A 15,224-nucleotide genomic window follows, 5' to 3' on the forward strand; every position below is an offset into this window, starting at 1 on the left:
GACCATAAAAAGGCAGATAAGAAAAGTAAAACACTGAGTATCTCAATTTAGCAAATTAGACTAATCTGTAAGGGATTCTTAGCTGTCTGAAATAGAAAACCTACCGCACTACAGAAATGCAAACTATATTAAATACCCAGCTTGGTGCCTTGAATATATTTTTAAAAATCAAATTGTACTCATTGTGCTTCTGTTGTAGAATTTCTTTCATGGATATTGCAATAAATGGAGAATGAGCCTGAGATTGAAACTTCACCCCGTATTGAGAATGGTTTAACTATATGGTGTGTGACTTTTTCCTCATAGTGCAGATCCAAACTCTGGGCTTGGTGGCCCTTGCAATGTGAGAATGAAGGCAGAGAAGTTAGGTGACTTTTGAATTTCAAGCAGCTCAATATATATGACTTCCTTGGAGTTTTGGAGTGGGCATGTTCATTTTATTACTATATGACCTGAAGCTACTAATAATTGACAATTCTTATTGATCGGTATCTTTTGCCTTTTTTGTGAGTTGGTGTAGGCATTGGTTTGTTTGTTTCTTAAATAAATGTATCCTATGTGTTTGTTCAGCCCAGATTATTTGTAGTGAAAAGAATTGCTAAACTGATTTTACTGTTAAAAGTTGGCAGGTGTACAGTGAAGAATGAGGTTTTTTTTTTTAAGATTTTATTTATTTATTTGTCAGAGAAAGAGAGAGAGCACAAGCAGGGGGAGCAGCAGGCAGAGGGAGAAGCAGGCTCCCCACTGAGCAAGGAGCCCAATGCGAGACTTGATCCCAGGACCCTGGGATCATGACCTGAGCCAAAGGCAGACCTTAACCGACTGAGCCACCCAGGAGTCCCGAAGAATGCGTTTTGACTCACTCTGTGCAGTATTGAGGTAGGGAAGGACATCTTTTGAGACAAATTTGAATTGAAGCTTTAGAATTTGGTTTGTCTTGTACAGTTGTTTTCATTGTATAGTGCTTAAAGAGGTGATTATTGACTCTTTGGCTTACACTATGAGACAAGAGGTGGTTTTAGGTAGTTTGGGAAAAATATTTTTGAGAGGCGAGATTATGTAACAGGAGTATGGATTCTGGGGGCCGTTTATTTGGGTTTGAATCTTCATGTTGGTGATCTTGGCCAGGCTACTTCACCTCTCCCTGCCTACTTTAACTGTGAAAAAGAGATTAAAAATAGTATCTGCCTTATAGGGTTTGTAAGGAGTAAATGAATTAATACAGGTAAATTACTTAAAACAGTGCACAGCACACAGTGAACATCGGTAACTATTCTTGTTATTATTAATATTTGTTTTTTGACTATAAATTAAAAAACCATATACATAATGTGGATGTTTGTATGTGTAATTTCAAAACACAGCTGGTCCAGAGCTGGCAGAGGTTACTCAGGAGGCGATATGTAACATAGGGGTTAGAAATCACAGACCATGGAATCGAATGCCAGAGTCTTACCTAGTAGCTGTGAGATTTTCTACATCTCTTCATCTGTGAAATGGGGATCATAGCAATACTTTCTTCAGGGATGGTGTGGGGATTATAAAAGATAATATATCTAAGTTATTAGGCATATGTCAGGTACTCAGTAAGTATTAGCTATTCTTATTTGCAATGCCCACTAGGTAAAACATTTACTACAGAGATTTCATCGAGCCAGTAGGAGGGTCTGTGAGAATCAAGAAGAGCCTATAAATATTGATCTATATGAAAAGGTGTCCTCCTTCCAAAGTAAAAGGCCATTTTACAGTTGGTATTAGTATGCATAGCCAGATCATTAGCTATTATAATACTTAAGTTTTGTTGATGTCAGCCTTTTCTCACCTTACACATTTTTTTATTAATACGATAAGGTCCACTTAGTGATAAAATATCTGTACAAATAGGAGCACATTATCAGTAGTTGTTTGGGGAGAAATGAAAAATTATTTCTCCTTTGAACGCACTAGGGGGCACTAGACCTCTGCCCAGGGGGCATCTTCAAGCTTCACAGTCTGCTTGTCGATTCTAAGTGTGTGTAGGTCAGGATTACACTTTGGTTCCTCATGGTTTTCTGTCCTTAGGTCAGTGTTCCAGATCATTCTGTTGTGTCTTGTAAGGCTTGATTTCCACACTCCTTGCTGACCTAGATGTGTAAGACATCATTCCCCAAGTGGACTGTGATAATCTTACTCTTGGCTGATGGCATGGGTGGACTAGCATGAGGGCCTTCTAGACTTGGGAGCTACATCTAACTCCTGCCTGCCCAAGATTGCAGTAGGTGTTTTCACAGTTGTTATTTTTTATTCATATTTAACCTACAATTAACTAGAATGTCTCAGTTTTACTTTTTTGTGTAATCTCCTGCCAATAATTAATTGTGAGATAGCGTCTGGCATGTATACAGTGTAAAAAAAAAAAAAAAGTTTCCAAAGGGTGTAGTACATATATTATCATGTCGTGCTGTGAGAACCTCTTATTTGGCTCCTTCAGTGGCCGAGGAGACAAATGCAGTAATGTTGAATGATATTTCTAAAGTTCAGATCTCCCCTTGCCAGTTATAGACCTGAAATGTAGCTCTCTGCCCACATCTGGTTTTCACTTTTCAGTGGGAATCTGAGATCTGGTTTTTACTGGATTTTCCTCTAGTGGCTGCCACTGAAGTCTGAGGAACTGTTGGAGTTAGAAAATCTCCCCAGTGACTAACGTACTTCATTTTATTTGGTTGCAGCTGTGACTGTTACATGGGTGGATTAAAGAAAAAGACGAAGGTGGGACCATCAAAAACGTTATTTCCTTTCTAGTGATGTCAGTGTAGTTTAGGGCTAAACTTTTTTCCCCCTCTGTCAGAAGATGAATTCTTTCATTAAAAAAGGTTGAATCTTTTGCCCACCCTTTTCCACCTGGTCCTAGGGAAGCTTGGACCAAAACCCAGGGCTTCTGATTCTTGCTGAGGACTGGCATACAGAAACCAGTTTTGTTGCAAAGTAAATCTGCTGGAAAACCCAAAAAACCGAACTCAGGACTTGAAAATAACTTACAAAATTTTTATTACTCAATGTAATGAGCTTCCTCTCCTGTCTTTTTTTTCCCTTCTTATAAAATTAAGAATTTCTCTGATTTTGTCCTTGCCATGCCTCATTCTTTGTTGTGTACCTTAACCATGTTTGTCCAGTGGATGAATCTTGGAGTAGTACCTTAACATCATACATGTGGAAAGAGGAGGAATGCAGCAGGAGGTAGGCTGTAAATGAGCTAGAACGGGACTATTCTTGAACCCATTTTTAAATGACCTACTTTGACCATTCTCAAGCCACGCTTCTGTCCCTGGTGTCTTCCTTATCCCTAGCCCAATTCTGAACCTCATTCATTCATGCATCATTTACTGAGTATCTCTGTTCAGGTGGGCCATTGTACTGGTCTCTAGAAGTATGAAAATGACTAAAAACAGTCGCTGGCCTCAGGTGGCTCCTGGTCCAATGGGGCAGATAGATATGGTTTTCAAATGATGCTGAACACTTGGTGAGTGCTCTAGTAGAAACTCCAGGTGTGCCCACAGTGCTGTGGGCTTGGGAAGATACCTAGAGGACAGGACACCTAACTCTGGCTGGTCAGAGAAGGCTGCCTTCTCTGGAGGCACTGCTTGAGCAGACTCTGAAGAGTCCATGGAGCGTGTGGATGTGTGTGTTTGTGGGAGGGAGGTTGGGGACAGTACAGGAATGCACATGGCACAGGAAGGAGGAAACCACCAGGTAGTGGCATAAAGATAGCTAGCTGTGTTTTCCCACTTAAATATTTTGAACATCCTTGGCATTCTGGAAATTCTCCTTTGAAAAAGAATTAAGTTTAAATGGTGGCAGCTAGCTCTCAGGTGTATTCTTAGGGTTCCAATGACAAGGTGCCCCAGCACCTGGAGGAAGTGTTGTTCCTGGTATAGTTCAACTGGTTACGCCGTGCGTTGTTGCCAGCAGCCCGGCCCTGGGTCCGAGTGCTTCTGACAGACCCTTGTAGTCTCAGCCGCAGGCCCCACAGCCTGGGTCAGGTTCTCGTTCTTGCATGAACGTAGCAAAGCCAGGGAGCAGTTTCTCTGCCTGCATCTGATTGGAATTGTCAGTTTATGTTTATTGCTGGGTTCTTTTCTAAGTGGCTGCTGGTGGAGTCGCTAGCAGGCTGCCGGTGGCAGGCATGTAAGGAGCTAGAAACACTGCCAGGGAACACCGGGCCCACTTGCTTTTATGTGGCTGCAGCTGTGACTATGACTTGTGCGGAGGTTTTTAAATGAGAGCATAGAAAATATGAAAAAGTTCTTTCTTTTCCAAAAATGTAAGTATTGGACTATTTACCGCCCCCTTCAACTTTTAAAATCCATTATCTAGCTTATTTATTGAAATAACAGAGTTTAGACATTTTGGGACCATGTCTGATTTTTGTAATTTTAAATCACCGGGGTCCAGATCTTAATCTTGACCTACCCCCAACCAATTTTAAGTCATTCTGTATCTATTTTTTTGTTACTGTCACATAAAAAGCAGCCATACTTCAAACAGCTCCGTGTTTACACATCTGTTACAGAATTTTAAAATTGAGGTATTCCAGCAGGTACCTTCTGATGGGTAGGTGTGTTTACTCATGGTGATCAGTGGTCACATTATTCATAATAATTTTTTGAGCATCCATTTGATTCACAAAGATGGTTTTTGTCCAAATGTATGTGTTTAGGTAGTTCTCTTAAGCCATTGTGGTGCATTGCATTATTGCAGGCGGATTGTATTGTGCTATATGTTGCCTCCACTTCTCTGTACGTGAACAGAGTGACAGTACCAGTGTCTGAGGATCATGACTGAGTTTGTGTGAGGATTTCAGTAAGCAGACATTATGTAGAACGGTGTATTTATTTGTTGAGTACTCATGCTCTAGGCTCATGCAAAGTGCTTTACATGTGACACCTCATTTAGTCCTTCCTCAATCTAGGGAAGTTCATGCCATTGTTCTCCCCTCCTCACACTTGAGGAAAGGTAGGTGCCACAGAAGCTAAGTGACTTGCTGAGGGTTAAAGAACCGATAAAAAGCAGTCAGGATTTGATTCTAGACCGTCTGGGTGCAGACTTTTCCTGTTTTGGCCTGTGCTTATTCCATGTGTCAATCCCAGGTTATTCATAGTACAGAGGTCCCTTTACACCTCCTGGCCAGACAGATTGCCCAGCCTGCCAGGCTGCAGGACAAGCAGGTCAAGCACACAAAAGAGAGCAACTTCAAGACCCTTGGTGGCCTCTAGGATGGGAAAGGCATCTGTTTCTCTCAGTTCAGGTGACTCTGGCGCCCCCTCCCCCTCCCTTGTCTGCCCTGGTGTCCTTCTCACCCGTCAGGACTTGGGGCGGCACTGCCTCGGGGGCATTGGGTAGCTGGTCAGAGGTCTGTTTTGGTTACAAGCCACCTGAGGAATTACTGCTTTCTATAACAGAAGGACGTCTTAGCCTGAGCCGCATATGCATGTGGTTTTATAACCCTGGTATTTTCTGTCTTTAATATGTGTATATGATTCTACTGGGGCGATTTGTCTTCACGTGATACAAATGCTTGTAGGCAATAATGATTTTTCCCTTACCACCTTTAGTCATCCTTTAGCCAAACTGAATAAACGTTCGGCTCTTTTCATCTTGATGAAGCGGAAGGCACTGGAATGCAATCATTTTCTGCAGTGGCTTATGTGGTTTCCTAGGTGCTGTGTTCTGTGGTGACATGATGCCTGTACATTTTAGGAGGGAGGAGAAAGAGGAAGCTGAAGCCCTGTTGACTCAGAGTGATGCAGTGGGAAATTGAACAGCCACAAAGACTTACTGGCCGAGTCTGAGGAAATAGCTATCATCTATCAATGCAGTTTAATATGTGATGCTCTTTATGTAAAATATTTAATGACTTTATGCCAAACTTCTAAAACCAGTGTCTTCTGGTGTTTTTCTTTTTCTTCCTGTAAAATTATTTTTGCGTAATTGCAAAATGGAGTATTTTTAAGTGGATGTGGTAGTTTTTGTGATTCTTCTGAGTTTTGTATTATTCATAAATTTGCTAAATACAAGTATCTTTTGTTTTGCAGATGTTTGGTTTTGAGTTCTGACAGTAAGGAATTTGGATACTAAGGAATATCTCATGTGAAATTGCTTGCTTACTAAATTTCAGATAGTAGGTAGCAAGAATCCAGATATATACACCAGGAAAATGTATGTACATCATTTTGGTTTCTGAGTTTCAGTAGTGGGTCTACCTATATACCAGGGTCTTTCAGCCTTGGCACTGTTGACATTTAAGACCAGATAACATTTTGTTTTGGAGGACTGGCTTGTACATTGTAGGATGTTTAGCAGCATCACTGGCCTCCACCTGCTAGATGCTAGTAGTGTATCTCCCTCCCCAAAGTGGTTGTAACAACCAAATATGTCTCTAGACATTGTCAAATTACCCTGAGGGGCGGGGAGGATGGCCAAATTGCCCCTGGTTGAGAACCACTGCTGTATACCATTGCACTGAACCAAATTTGTAGATAATATGAAACTCAGAAGACTAGCAAAGATGATTACAGCCACCGAGAGGTACTTCATTTCATCAGTTGCACAGAGATAATTTTTAAGGAAGAAAAATAAAAAAGAGGAAGAGATTCCCTCTAGAAGTTAAGCACAAGAAGGTCATTAAACATTTTATATAAAAAGACTACCTCATGGTTTTATGACAGCTATTTTTTTAGGCTTGGCTATGTACTGCCTCTTACATTTGCTGTTCTTCTCTGGAAATCACCAACAGTGCTTATTTATAGGTACTTTTAGTACCCTGAGAAGCAGCTTCATATCGCCAGCTACTTCTTCCTTACTGATCACAGTTAAACCTCAGGTATCCCTTCCTTTTATTACTTCAAAGAGTTGACATTCTCAACAAGGCAGGACTTTATCAGAGGATGCGCTTTAGGGTCCTCCAGCAGCTGCCTTGGTGAGGTTGCCTGTTGCTCTTGTGTTTGGCCTCCTGTGCTGGTGTGGTAATTGATACTGGAAAACACCATTGGTCTAACCAGGCAGCGTGTATGATACTATCCTTCCATTTTCTCATTTACCTTCCCCCACACATTCTCTTAGTATTCTTACGTAATCAGTGGCAGTTAAATGTCATCTTGTACATGTTGCTGTTCTCATTCGCTTCCTGTGAGCTTTTGACTTTGAAGGCATTTATCTGTATTGCTTTATTCCATTCCCACCATTTGGTGAAATTCACATTGTGAATATGCATACCGAGAAAGGTCATCCTTTTATTTTGGAAGTAAATAGAATGTGAAGCTATTGAGTTGTATGTGTGTGTGTACACACACACACACACACACACACACACACACACGTATTAACTCATGACACCGGTGTCCATTATAGAGTTATTTGGATGCAGAATTAGTCTGGTTAAATACTGCACCTTCCCAACAACCTTAGTGTGTTATTAAGACTTTCAGATTTTTAGACATTTCTTCTGGTATACATACATGGCATCACTCCTCTGAGATATAAACACTCAGTTTATATCTGAAAAGCATCATATTACTAAATTTATAACTTAGATTTTATTTAGTGAACATATTTTTTCTAAGTTGTTTACTTATCAGTCCTTTGATATTGTTGATGCCCCCATTAAGTAAACAATATGTTAATCTGATATATAGTATATATATATAGCATAAATTTTGACCCAAAATTTGCTTTATGTTCAAAATACTATGCTGTTGTATGCTATGACTATCACATCTTCAGCACAGAAATAGTAATTATAAATAAAATCAATTTTTTGTTACATTGCCATTTTGGAGATACTTAGTTATATTGAAATTTTCACTGAATCTTTTCTAAAATTAAGTTCATATATCTTAGGAAGTAGCAGAGAAATTTCCCCTTAGGGTATGCCAGAAGAGGCACAAGTAGTTTTGATAATGAAATGGGACCTTACAGAAATATTTCTAAAGCAGCTGTAATAATTCAAAAAAGAATTGAATTGAAAAGGAAGGAAAAGAGAATTTTTTTTCTTTGAATATCAGAGTTTTGGGTAATGACGGTAGCAGAAAGCTTAAAAGACCATTCTGATTTCCATCTTTTTCCTGTGCATTATGTAGAACTGTATTTTAATCTGTCTTGTCACCAAAATAATGGAAATATGACTTTTTTTTCATGGTAGGAGATGGAATAAGCTGAGGCTTCGGGACAAAGAGAAGTGTCTGAAGCTCGAAGACGATTCTGAGGAGAGCGATGCGGAGTTCGATGATTTTAAAATGCCGGGTTTTCTGTTCAAAAAGCTTTTTAAGTATGTGCCATGTGTTCTTTTCTTTATATCTGTCGTCAAGCCATTGTGTACAAATTAATATTTTAGATATGACTCAGTAGTTACCTGTGGGCCCTTAAGGTACTTGCAGTAGTTTATTGCAAATATAGATACTGTCAGATGAAATTTTAGCCACGTGCTGCTCATTAAAAGTAGATGATAATAAATTGACTAAAGTGCTCATGGGGCACGTTTGTAAGCTGGTGAATCTATGTGGACCTGTCTCAGCTGGCTGAAAGCAACACATTTAAAAGCCATCTACGTTGAATTATTTTTTTGTTCTTAGTAATTCTAAGGGACCAAACCTCTAATTTCTTAAGTCAGATGAATTAAGTGAGAAGAGTTGTATATTAAAATCAATATTGAGGTGTTTTTTGTTTTTGTTTTTTTTTACTTCTGTGTAGAAATAAAAACTGCTGTGAGTAGTTTGTTTTATATTGTACCTAAGGGTATAATACTTTTGAGCTGACCAAATGTGCATCTAAATATTTTATGTAGATGTTCTAATATCAAAAGAGAAGATCTAGGCAAACACCTTCAGCATTAAGTTGCTATTTGAAATTGACTACGTTTCATATGTGAAGTGGCTGAGTGTTCCAGATAACCGGAAGCTGTGTGATAGATGCCTGTAGCCTACATGGCCTGGGCCAGTCTCCCGAGATGATTGTAAATACTGAGGCACATTTTCAATCTCATCACTCCTGGGATTTACTTAACAAGATACTTTAGGAAGGCTTCTTCGATGCATATAGGAAGTTAAACCATTAAATAGCTACTTTCTGTTTAGTAGCATCACTTGGTAGTTGGGTGTGGCATGTAAACTTCTTTCTTTGAGATGATTATGCTTAATCTCCTTCATAGATTCGGTTGTCTGCCATGCCTTAAACTTGTGCAGGATGTCTGTTTAAAAATAACATGTTTTTTATATTTCCTCTCAAGGGGCTTATATTATAGTTTTAATTTTTACCTCAATGAGGGGAGGGTGGGCAAAAGGAGTTGGGAGTAGTTATTTTATACCACTAAATATATAGGAAAGCTGAAATCCTAAAAATGTGAAGTATCTTGGTTGGGTTGCCATAACTGGGCAGAAGCCAACCTATGTAGAAATTCAAATCTGAATCGCTCTAGTAATTTTTGCAGACAAATCATTCTTAGCCCAGAGAGGTGGCTACTTTGTTTATTACTTCTCCTAAATGAAAATTAACTATGGAAGGGTATGTAAACAACATTTATTGACAACTCTTTTTATCTTCTCTAAAGTGATTGCATATTAAGGAACAGTCCAAATAGTATCAGTTTGTACTAGCAAAAGGAATACCCAAATTATAAATTAAATTGATTTAATGAAGAAGGATACTTCTGCATGTGTAGTTAAGTTGGTATATATCCTCAAGAGTCGAGTTGAATGTGCATTGTTGTATAAGTGTGAAATTTTCTGCTAAAGAAATTTCAGTTACTAGAACCAAACTTTGCTTACTAAGAGTATATAGGCTTCAGTGTATTGACTATTAACCCTATAGTAGTTAATGTAAATACATGTCATATTTGTTTTAATTAGTCTTAATTACACGTTTCTGGAAAGTATCTTGTGTTTCATTTCTCAAAAACAGGTTTTTAAATATTTCGTGTTATTAAACTTCTGTTCTTTTTCTTTATGAAAAAAATTAATAGGATTGATAAGTTTCCATTTTTCTTTTATGATTAAATTTTAGCCAGGCCAGTTTAATTTTAAGCCATAGATATATTTTTGCTGTATTTACTGCACTCTGTGGAATTAAATTAACAGGGTATAGTTGTACGCAAGGGAGTCAGAGGTACAATTATCCATTTAAGTGCTATTTTCTGCAAGATCATGTTTAACTTTTAAAATTCTATTTTGAAAGGTTGCCCAGCAAATGCATTCATCTGTATAATTTGGCAATCAAATGACAAACTTCAATCTTTTGACCTTACTTTTAGCCACACTAGCAAATGCAATCTTGGGTTAGTGTGACAATGCCAAGATATACCAATTATTTGTGGTTATTTTGTGATACTTCAGTCTCATGGGGGAAGCAGAGTATGGTCAATTTTTTTATTATTGTACAATAGTTTGTAAAAAATCTTTGCAAGGAATAATTTTTTATATGCTTTTCAAAGGTTCTGAAAACTATTTTGCTTTCATTTGAAGTATGTCATTGTTTATAGTGTTTATTAGGATATCAAAGCAACAAAACCTAACTTAGTTAGTGGCACTGCTGAAACCAGAACCCAGGTCCCCTAACTCCTCCTCATCCAGCCACACACACCCGCCAGCCAGTGTGCTGATGCAGTCTGAGGGCGTTTGTAGAAAGAAAGAGCCACTCTTTGCCATCTTTGTACGATGTCCCAGTTGTTGGGGATTTACATGTAGTGATGTGACTTATAGGGCCACCTAGTAGATATTTTTCCTTAAACCATTTCTTTAGTGTTAATCATTTTATAAACACACAATCATATGCTCTTGGAGATTACATTTGTTGATGAGGAGACACCCATCACACTATTATTGCCTCTCCTGGGTCACATAGGATGCAGTTGTCTTAATGCCCTCCTAAACTCCCTTTGGGATACCATGCAGGTTGCCACTTTTCCTTTCATGGTTTCTCAAGGTCTCCTCTAAGGATTTTCCCTGCCTTAAGTTGATTGGCCCCAAACAAAAAGAGGTGTTGGACCTGTGTTAGGGGGAGGCGCTGTGGTGTAGTGGTGGAACACTAGAATAATCACTGGGAGATTTTGGTCCTTACTCTGCCTGGAGGAGTTGCTCCCATACTTGTTCTCCACCTCAGTAAAAGGAGGTTGATTAACTAGTATTTAGTGCTTCTGATCATACATCAGTTTTTTGTGCCACATCTTTATCCACAGCTGAGATTGGTCCAGTGTAATGGTTCACAGTCAGCTTTTAGTCTAGATCAGGGTTTCTCATCCTCAGCACAACTGACATTTTGGACAGAATAATTCTTTTGTTGTAAGGACTGTTCTGTGCATTGTAGGATGTTGAACAGCATCTCTAGACTCTACCTACTAGATAATAATTGTACTTTACCAGTTTGAACGACCAAAAATGACTCCAGGGATAGCCCAGTGTCCCCTGGGGAGCAAAATAACTCCCCATCAAGAACTGCTGGTCAAGATTATCTCTAAAGTAGAGTCACTTTGGAAGGAGAGGTTCTGGATTTCAGTTCAGGCTTGCTCATTTTTTTCCTAGCAGTATGACCTTTGGCACGTTACTTAACCTGTATGTGCTTTCATATCCTAATATAAAATGGGTTGCTCATCTTTATGTAGGGTGGTTGTGAGGCTATATCCAAACCACATGGCCCTCTGCCTCCCCAGCAGTTGGCTTCTTAAGGAGTTGGTTAGCCATTATTCTCTGATTATGTACCATGTATTAATAGAACTTGTCCTTCTTCCTCAATTTAATGATCTTTTATCCACATAAGACTTCACCGTGTTTTGATTTTTAATCCTCTTCTTCAGGGTGCATATTTAGTGTGTATAATAGCAAACTTAATAAGCAACATTCTCATTCAAAGTTTTCCTTATATGATAGATAGTAATAGCAATAGCTAGAGGTAAATTTTTGGAATTGATTCTAGGGGAAGCTACTTCCCCTACTAGTGATTAAGAGATGAAATAAAACTAGTTCAACAAGGACTAGAGTTCACAGTGAGATTTTAGGTAGACATACCACATATACTGGAGTAAATATCGGGCCAGTAAACCAACAACAAAACCACCTGTGTTTAAGATGGGAAGCTCATCAGCCTTGGTATTTTCTTTGGGGAAAAAAAAAATCTTTAGATTTCATGGTCTTTTTTTTTTTTTTTAAAGATTTTATTTATTTGACACAGAGAGACAGAGGGAACACAAGCAGGGGGGAGTGGGAGAGGGAGAAGCAGGCTTCCCGCTGAGCAGGGAGCCTGATGCGGGACTCCATCCCAGGACCCTGGGATCGTGACCTGAGCTGAAGGCAGACGCTTAACAACTGAGCCACCCAGGTGCCCCTAGATTTCATGGTCTTTTAAATACTTTTTGCCTTAGATTGGTTTTTAAACTTGGCATATAATTTTCATACCATCCTATGATGTTGTTCTTCCTTAAATCTCAAAAATTCTTCTTGCATTAATCCTTTTTTTAGCTTCCTTTTTTTAGATTATAGATTGAATATGCCATTGATGGAGAAAGGAAAATACCAACTTTGTTTTTAGAGAGGAACATATTATTTTTCTTTGTCTTGTACTCCTTATTTAAAATTTTAATAGCTCTGATCTCTATATTTATGATAAAGCCCCTGAATCAAGTTCTGCTTTAAAAAATTAAAAAAATTTTTTGTACTGTTGTGTCTTTAAACTGTTCTTTTTTGCATCTGCTAATAATACGAGAGAATCATCTGTCATGTACTAATTTTGTGAGCAGCCCTTTTATTCAGACTTGTTTATGGCCTTAAAATTCAATTAAACTTTTCCTATAAAAGATAATATAATTGGTCAAGTGACTTTTCAACAGTGTATGATGTAAATTGTGGTGTTCTGTCTCTTGCTTTTTGATGCTGTTGAGATAGAAAAAGTAAATGTTAATGCCTCTTTTTTCGTAGAAAAATTGTTGGAACTTTATATAACAAAGTATTTGAGTTTTTTGGGAAAGATATTGAATAAAATATAATAAATTTATGCTTGTTTACCAAGCTATTTCTAATGTTGAAAAAGAAATGAAATAGTCCCTAATTACCCGGGTCATCTATCAGTTTAATTAGAAATGTGTTAACATGTTCTATAAAGAAAAATTTGTGATTTTATGCCTAGGTAATCAAAAATGTATGACCTTATAAATACAATACTCATGTAAAACACACATCCGGCGTGTTTCTCTGACTGGTACTAGAACCTAGCCAAATGATTAATTCATGAATACTTTCTGTTATGATCTGTATCATCCACCATTTGCCATTTTCTCTTTCTTGTTGGTGTTTGTTGTTGTAGGTACCAGCAGACAGGTGTTAGGTGGCTGTGGGAATTGCACTGCCAGCAGGCAGGAGGAATTCTGGGAGATGAAATGGGATTGGGCAAGACCATCCAGATAATTGCCTTCTTGGCAGGTCTGAGCTACAGCAAGATCAGGACTCGTGGTTCAAATTACAGGCAAGTGCTCCTCTGCAGACTGTCAGTCTGTGGAGCTCAATTAATATTTCATCAGCTGTATTGCTGTGGAGGAGGGTCTTGTGAATTATTGATGACATTTCAATTACAATATTCCTTTAATTCTTTTAGTGGGGGACATCAAAGGAAAATTTTTACGAGACAATGGAGCTGTAGGGCAGGAGAAATTAAACATGTAACGCTTTTAATGAATTCCAGGCATTGATGCTTCATTTTGCAGATGAGCCCCACTAGATATTTTGGGTCAATACAGTGTCTAAGGTTAGCTTCTACAAATGGATTGTTTACAAACTCAATTATGTTAATATCGATAGTTTACACAATATGGAATTTTAAATTGGGCATAATACCTTTAGTTCCATTTATTAAATTTTACATTAAAATATTTGTTCTGGCAGGAGACCAGGTGAGCATTACAGTAAGTACAAAGTCTGTTCATGGGGAAAGTTGGAGCTTTGGAGAAGCCATTCTCCCGAATTTCTTTTATAATCAGTATGTGCGATAGCATTTACGGATAGTGGTAGTGTTTTTGTTTGTTTGGTTTTTTTTTTTTACATGACATTGTCTGCTCACTATGCTTTCTTCTCCCTCTCCCAGTCTTCAAGAATTTTATATCAACTCTAAAGCCAAAGCCTAAATGATTGCCTAAAATGATGGAAAATTATGTTTAGATTGTGGTCTTTATTCTCTTTAGGAATTTAAATGAACTATTAAAACTGTGGTATTCGGAAAGAATCAACATTTAAACTGTGTTAGTTCAGTATGTTGGGACTGAAATATTTTATCATGAAATACAGTGAGCATTTATTTACATATTGAAGCTGTAAATTGGCTTTATGTGAATCAGTGTTGGTAAAAATAATACGAGGTGAATTATGTAGGATATTTAATCTTGAACCCAGAAAATCTGAGAGCTCCTTGGATTCAAGTAGGTTTATCTAATGAGTAACAGCAAGATATTTACCAGATGGTTATGTTGTGGCAACCTCAGACACTCACTGAATATGGTTTGGAGACACCTTTAACATAGTGCCAATGTGCCTGAAGCTAACAACTGCAGAAAGTGACTGTCCTGCACTCGGGTTTAGCCCCAGAGAAACGTTTAGTATGGAGCCAAATGCAAACCATAAACTATTGAGTAAACTTTTTTTTTAATCTTAAAAATAGTGCTTTGTTTTTATTCCTTTTTCATTAATTTAACAGATCATACTTTTCATGAGGAGTATTTGAAGTTCTAGAATATTTTAGGAATATTTTATATGATGTAGGAAAGGGAAAAAACATTTAGAGATTTTAAAATACTAAATGTTTTGTTGTTATTACATGGAAGTTGTATTGAAGCAGAGGTTTTCCTTCAAATACTAGAATTCTATTGCATATTTTATTTGGAACCGTGAAGACATTCCAGCCCAAGGGAAAAAGAGTTGAAAATGAGCATTTAGTGTTTTCCTATCTATGAGTGTCATTAGTTTAGCATTTGAAAAAGTGCTTTCTCTGTTTTAAATAAGCTCTTTGATTGACTTGGCTCTGCATCTCTACCTGGGTGGTTTTGTTTGTTTCTTTTTTTTCTTTTTGGATAACTGGAATGCCCCAGGCTGCCCCAGATTGTTTCTAGGACTGTCTTTCTTTCCTTAAATGATTTCTGGGATTTTCTTATTTCCCATCTCTTATCTTTCCTTCCCTTCCTATTATCATGAAACTTGTGTGGAGTCTAACACTCTGGGCCT

At 38.0% G+C, this 15,224-nt stretch overlaps 1 protein-coding gene across 7 annotated transcripts in view; it reads left to right on the forward strand.

Moving 5' to 3' along the window:
- The window catches only part of ERCC6 (ERCC excision repair 6, chromatin remodeling factor), a 77,272-nt gene that overhangs the window by 19,081 nt on the left and 42,967 nt on the right, over positions 1 to 15,224 (forward strand). For all 7 annotated transcript variants that reach the window (XR_003209970.2, XM_025880590.2, XM_025880591.2 and 4 more), the window contains 2 exons: positions 8,177 to 8,302; positions 13,321 to 13,479. Coding sequence is in view for 6 of the 7 variants with exons in the window: in XM_025880590.2 (XP_025736375.1) it covers positions 8,177 to 8,302; positions 13,321 to 13,479 (285 nt within the window). In the remaining variant the exon portion in view is untranslated. The remainder of the gene's footprint in view (positions 1 to 8,176; positions 8,303 to 13,320; positions 13,480 to 15,224) is intronic.

The sequence above is a fragment of the Callorhinus ursinus genome, unplaced genomic scaffold (genome assembly GCF_003265705.2).
Source record: "Callorhinus ursinus isolate GAN/ISIS: 27379988/994484 unplaced genomic scaffold, GSC_fseal_2.0 scaffold20, whole genome shotgun sequence".
NCBI lineage: Eukaryota > Metazoa > Chordata > Mammalia > Carnivora > Otariidae > Callorhinus > Callorhinus ursinus.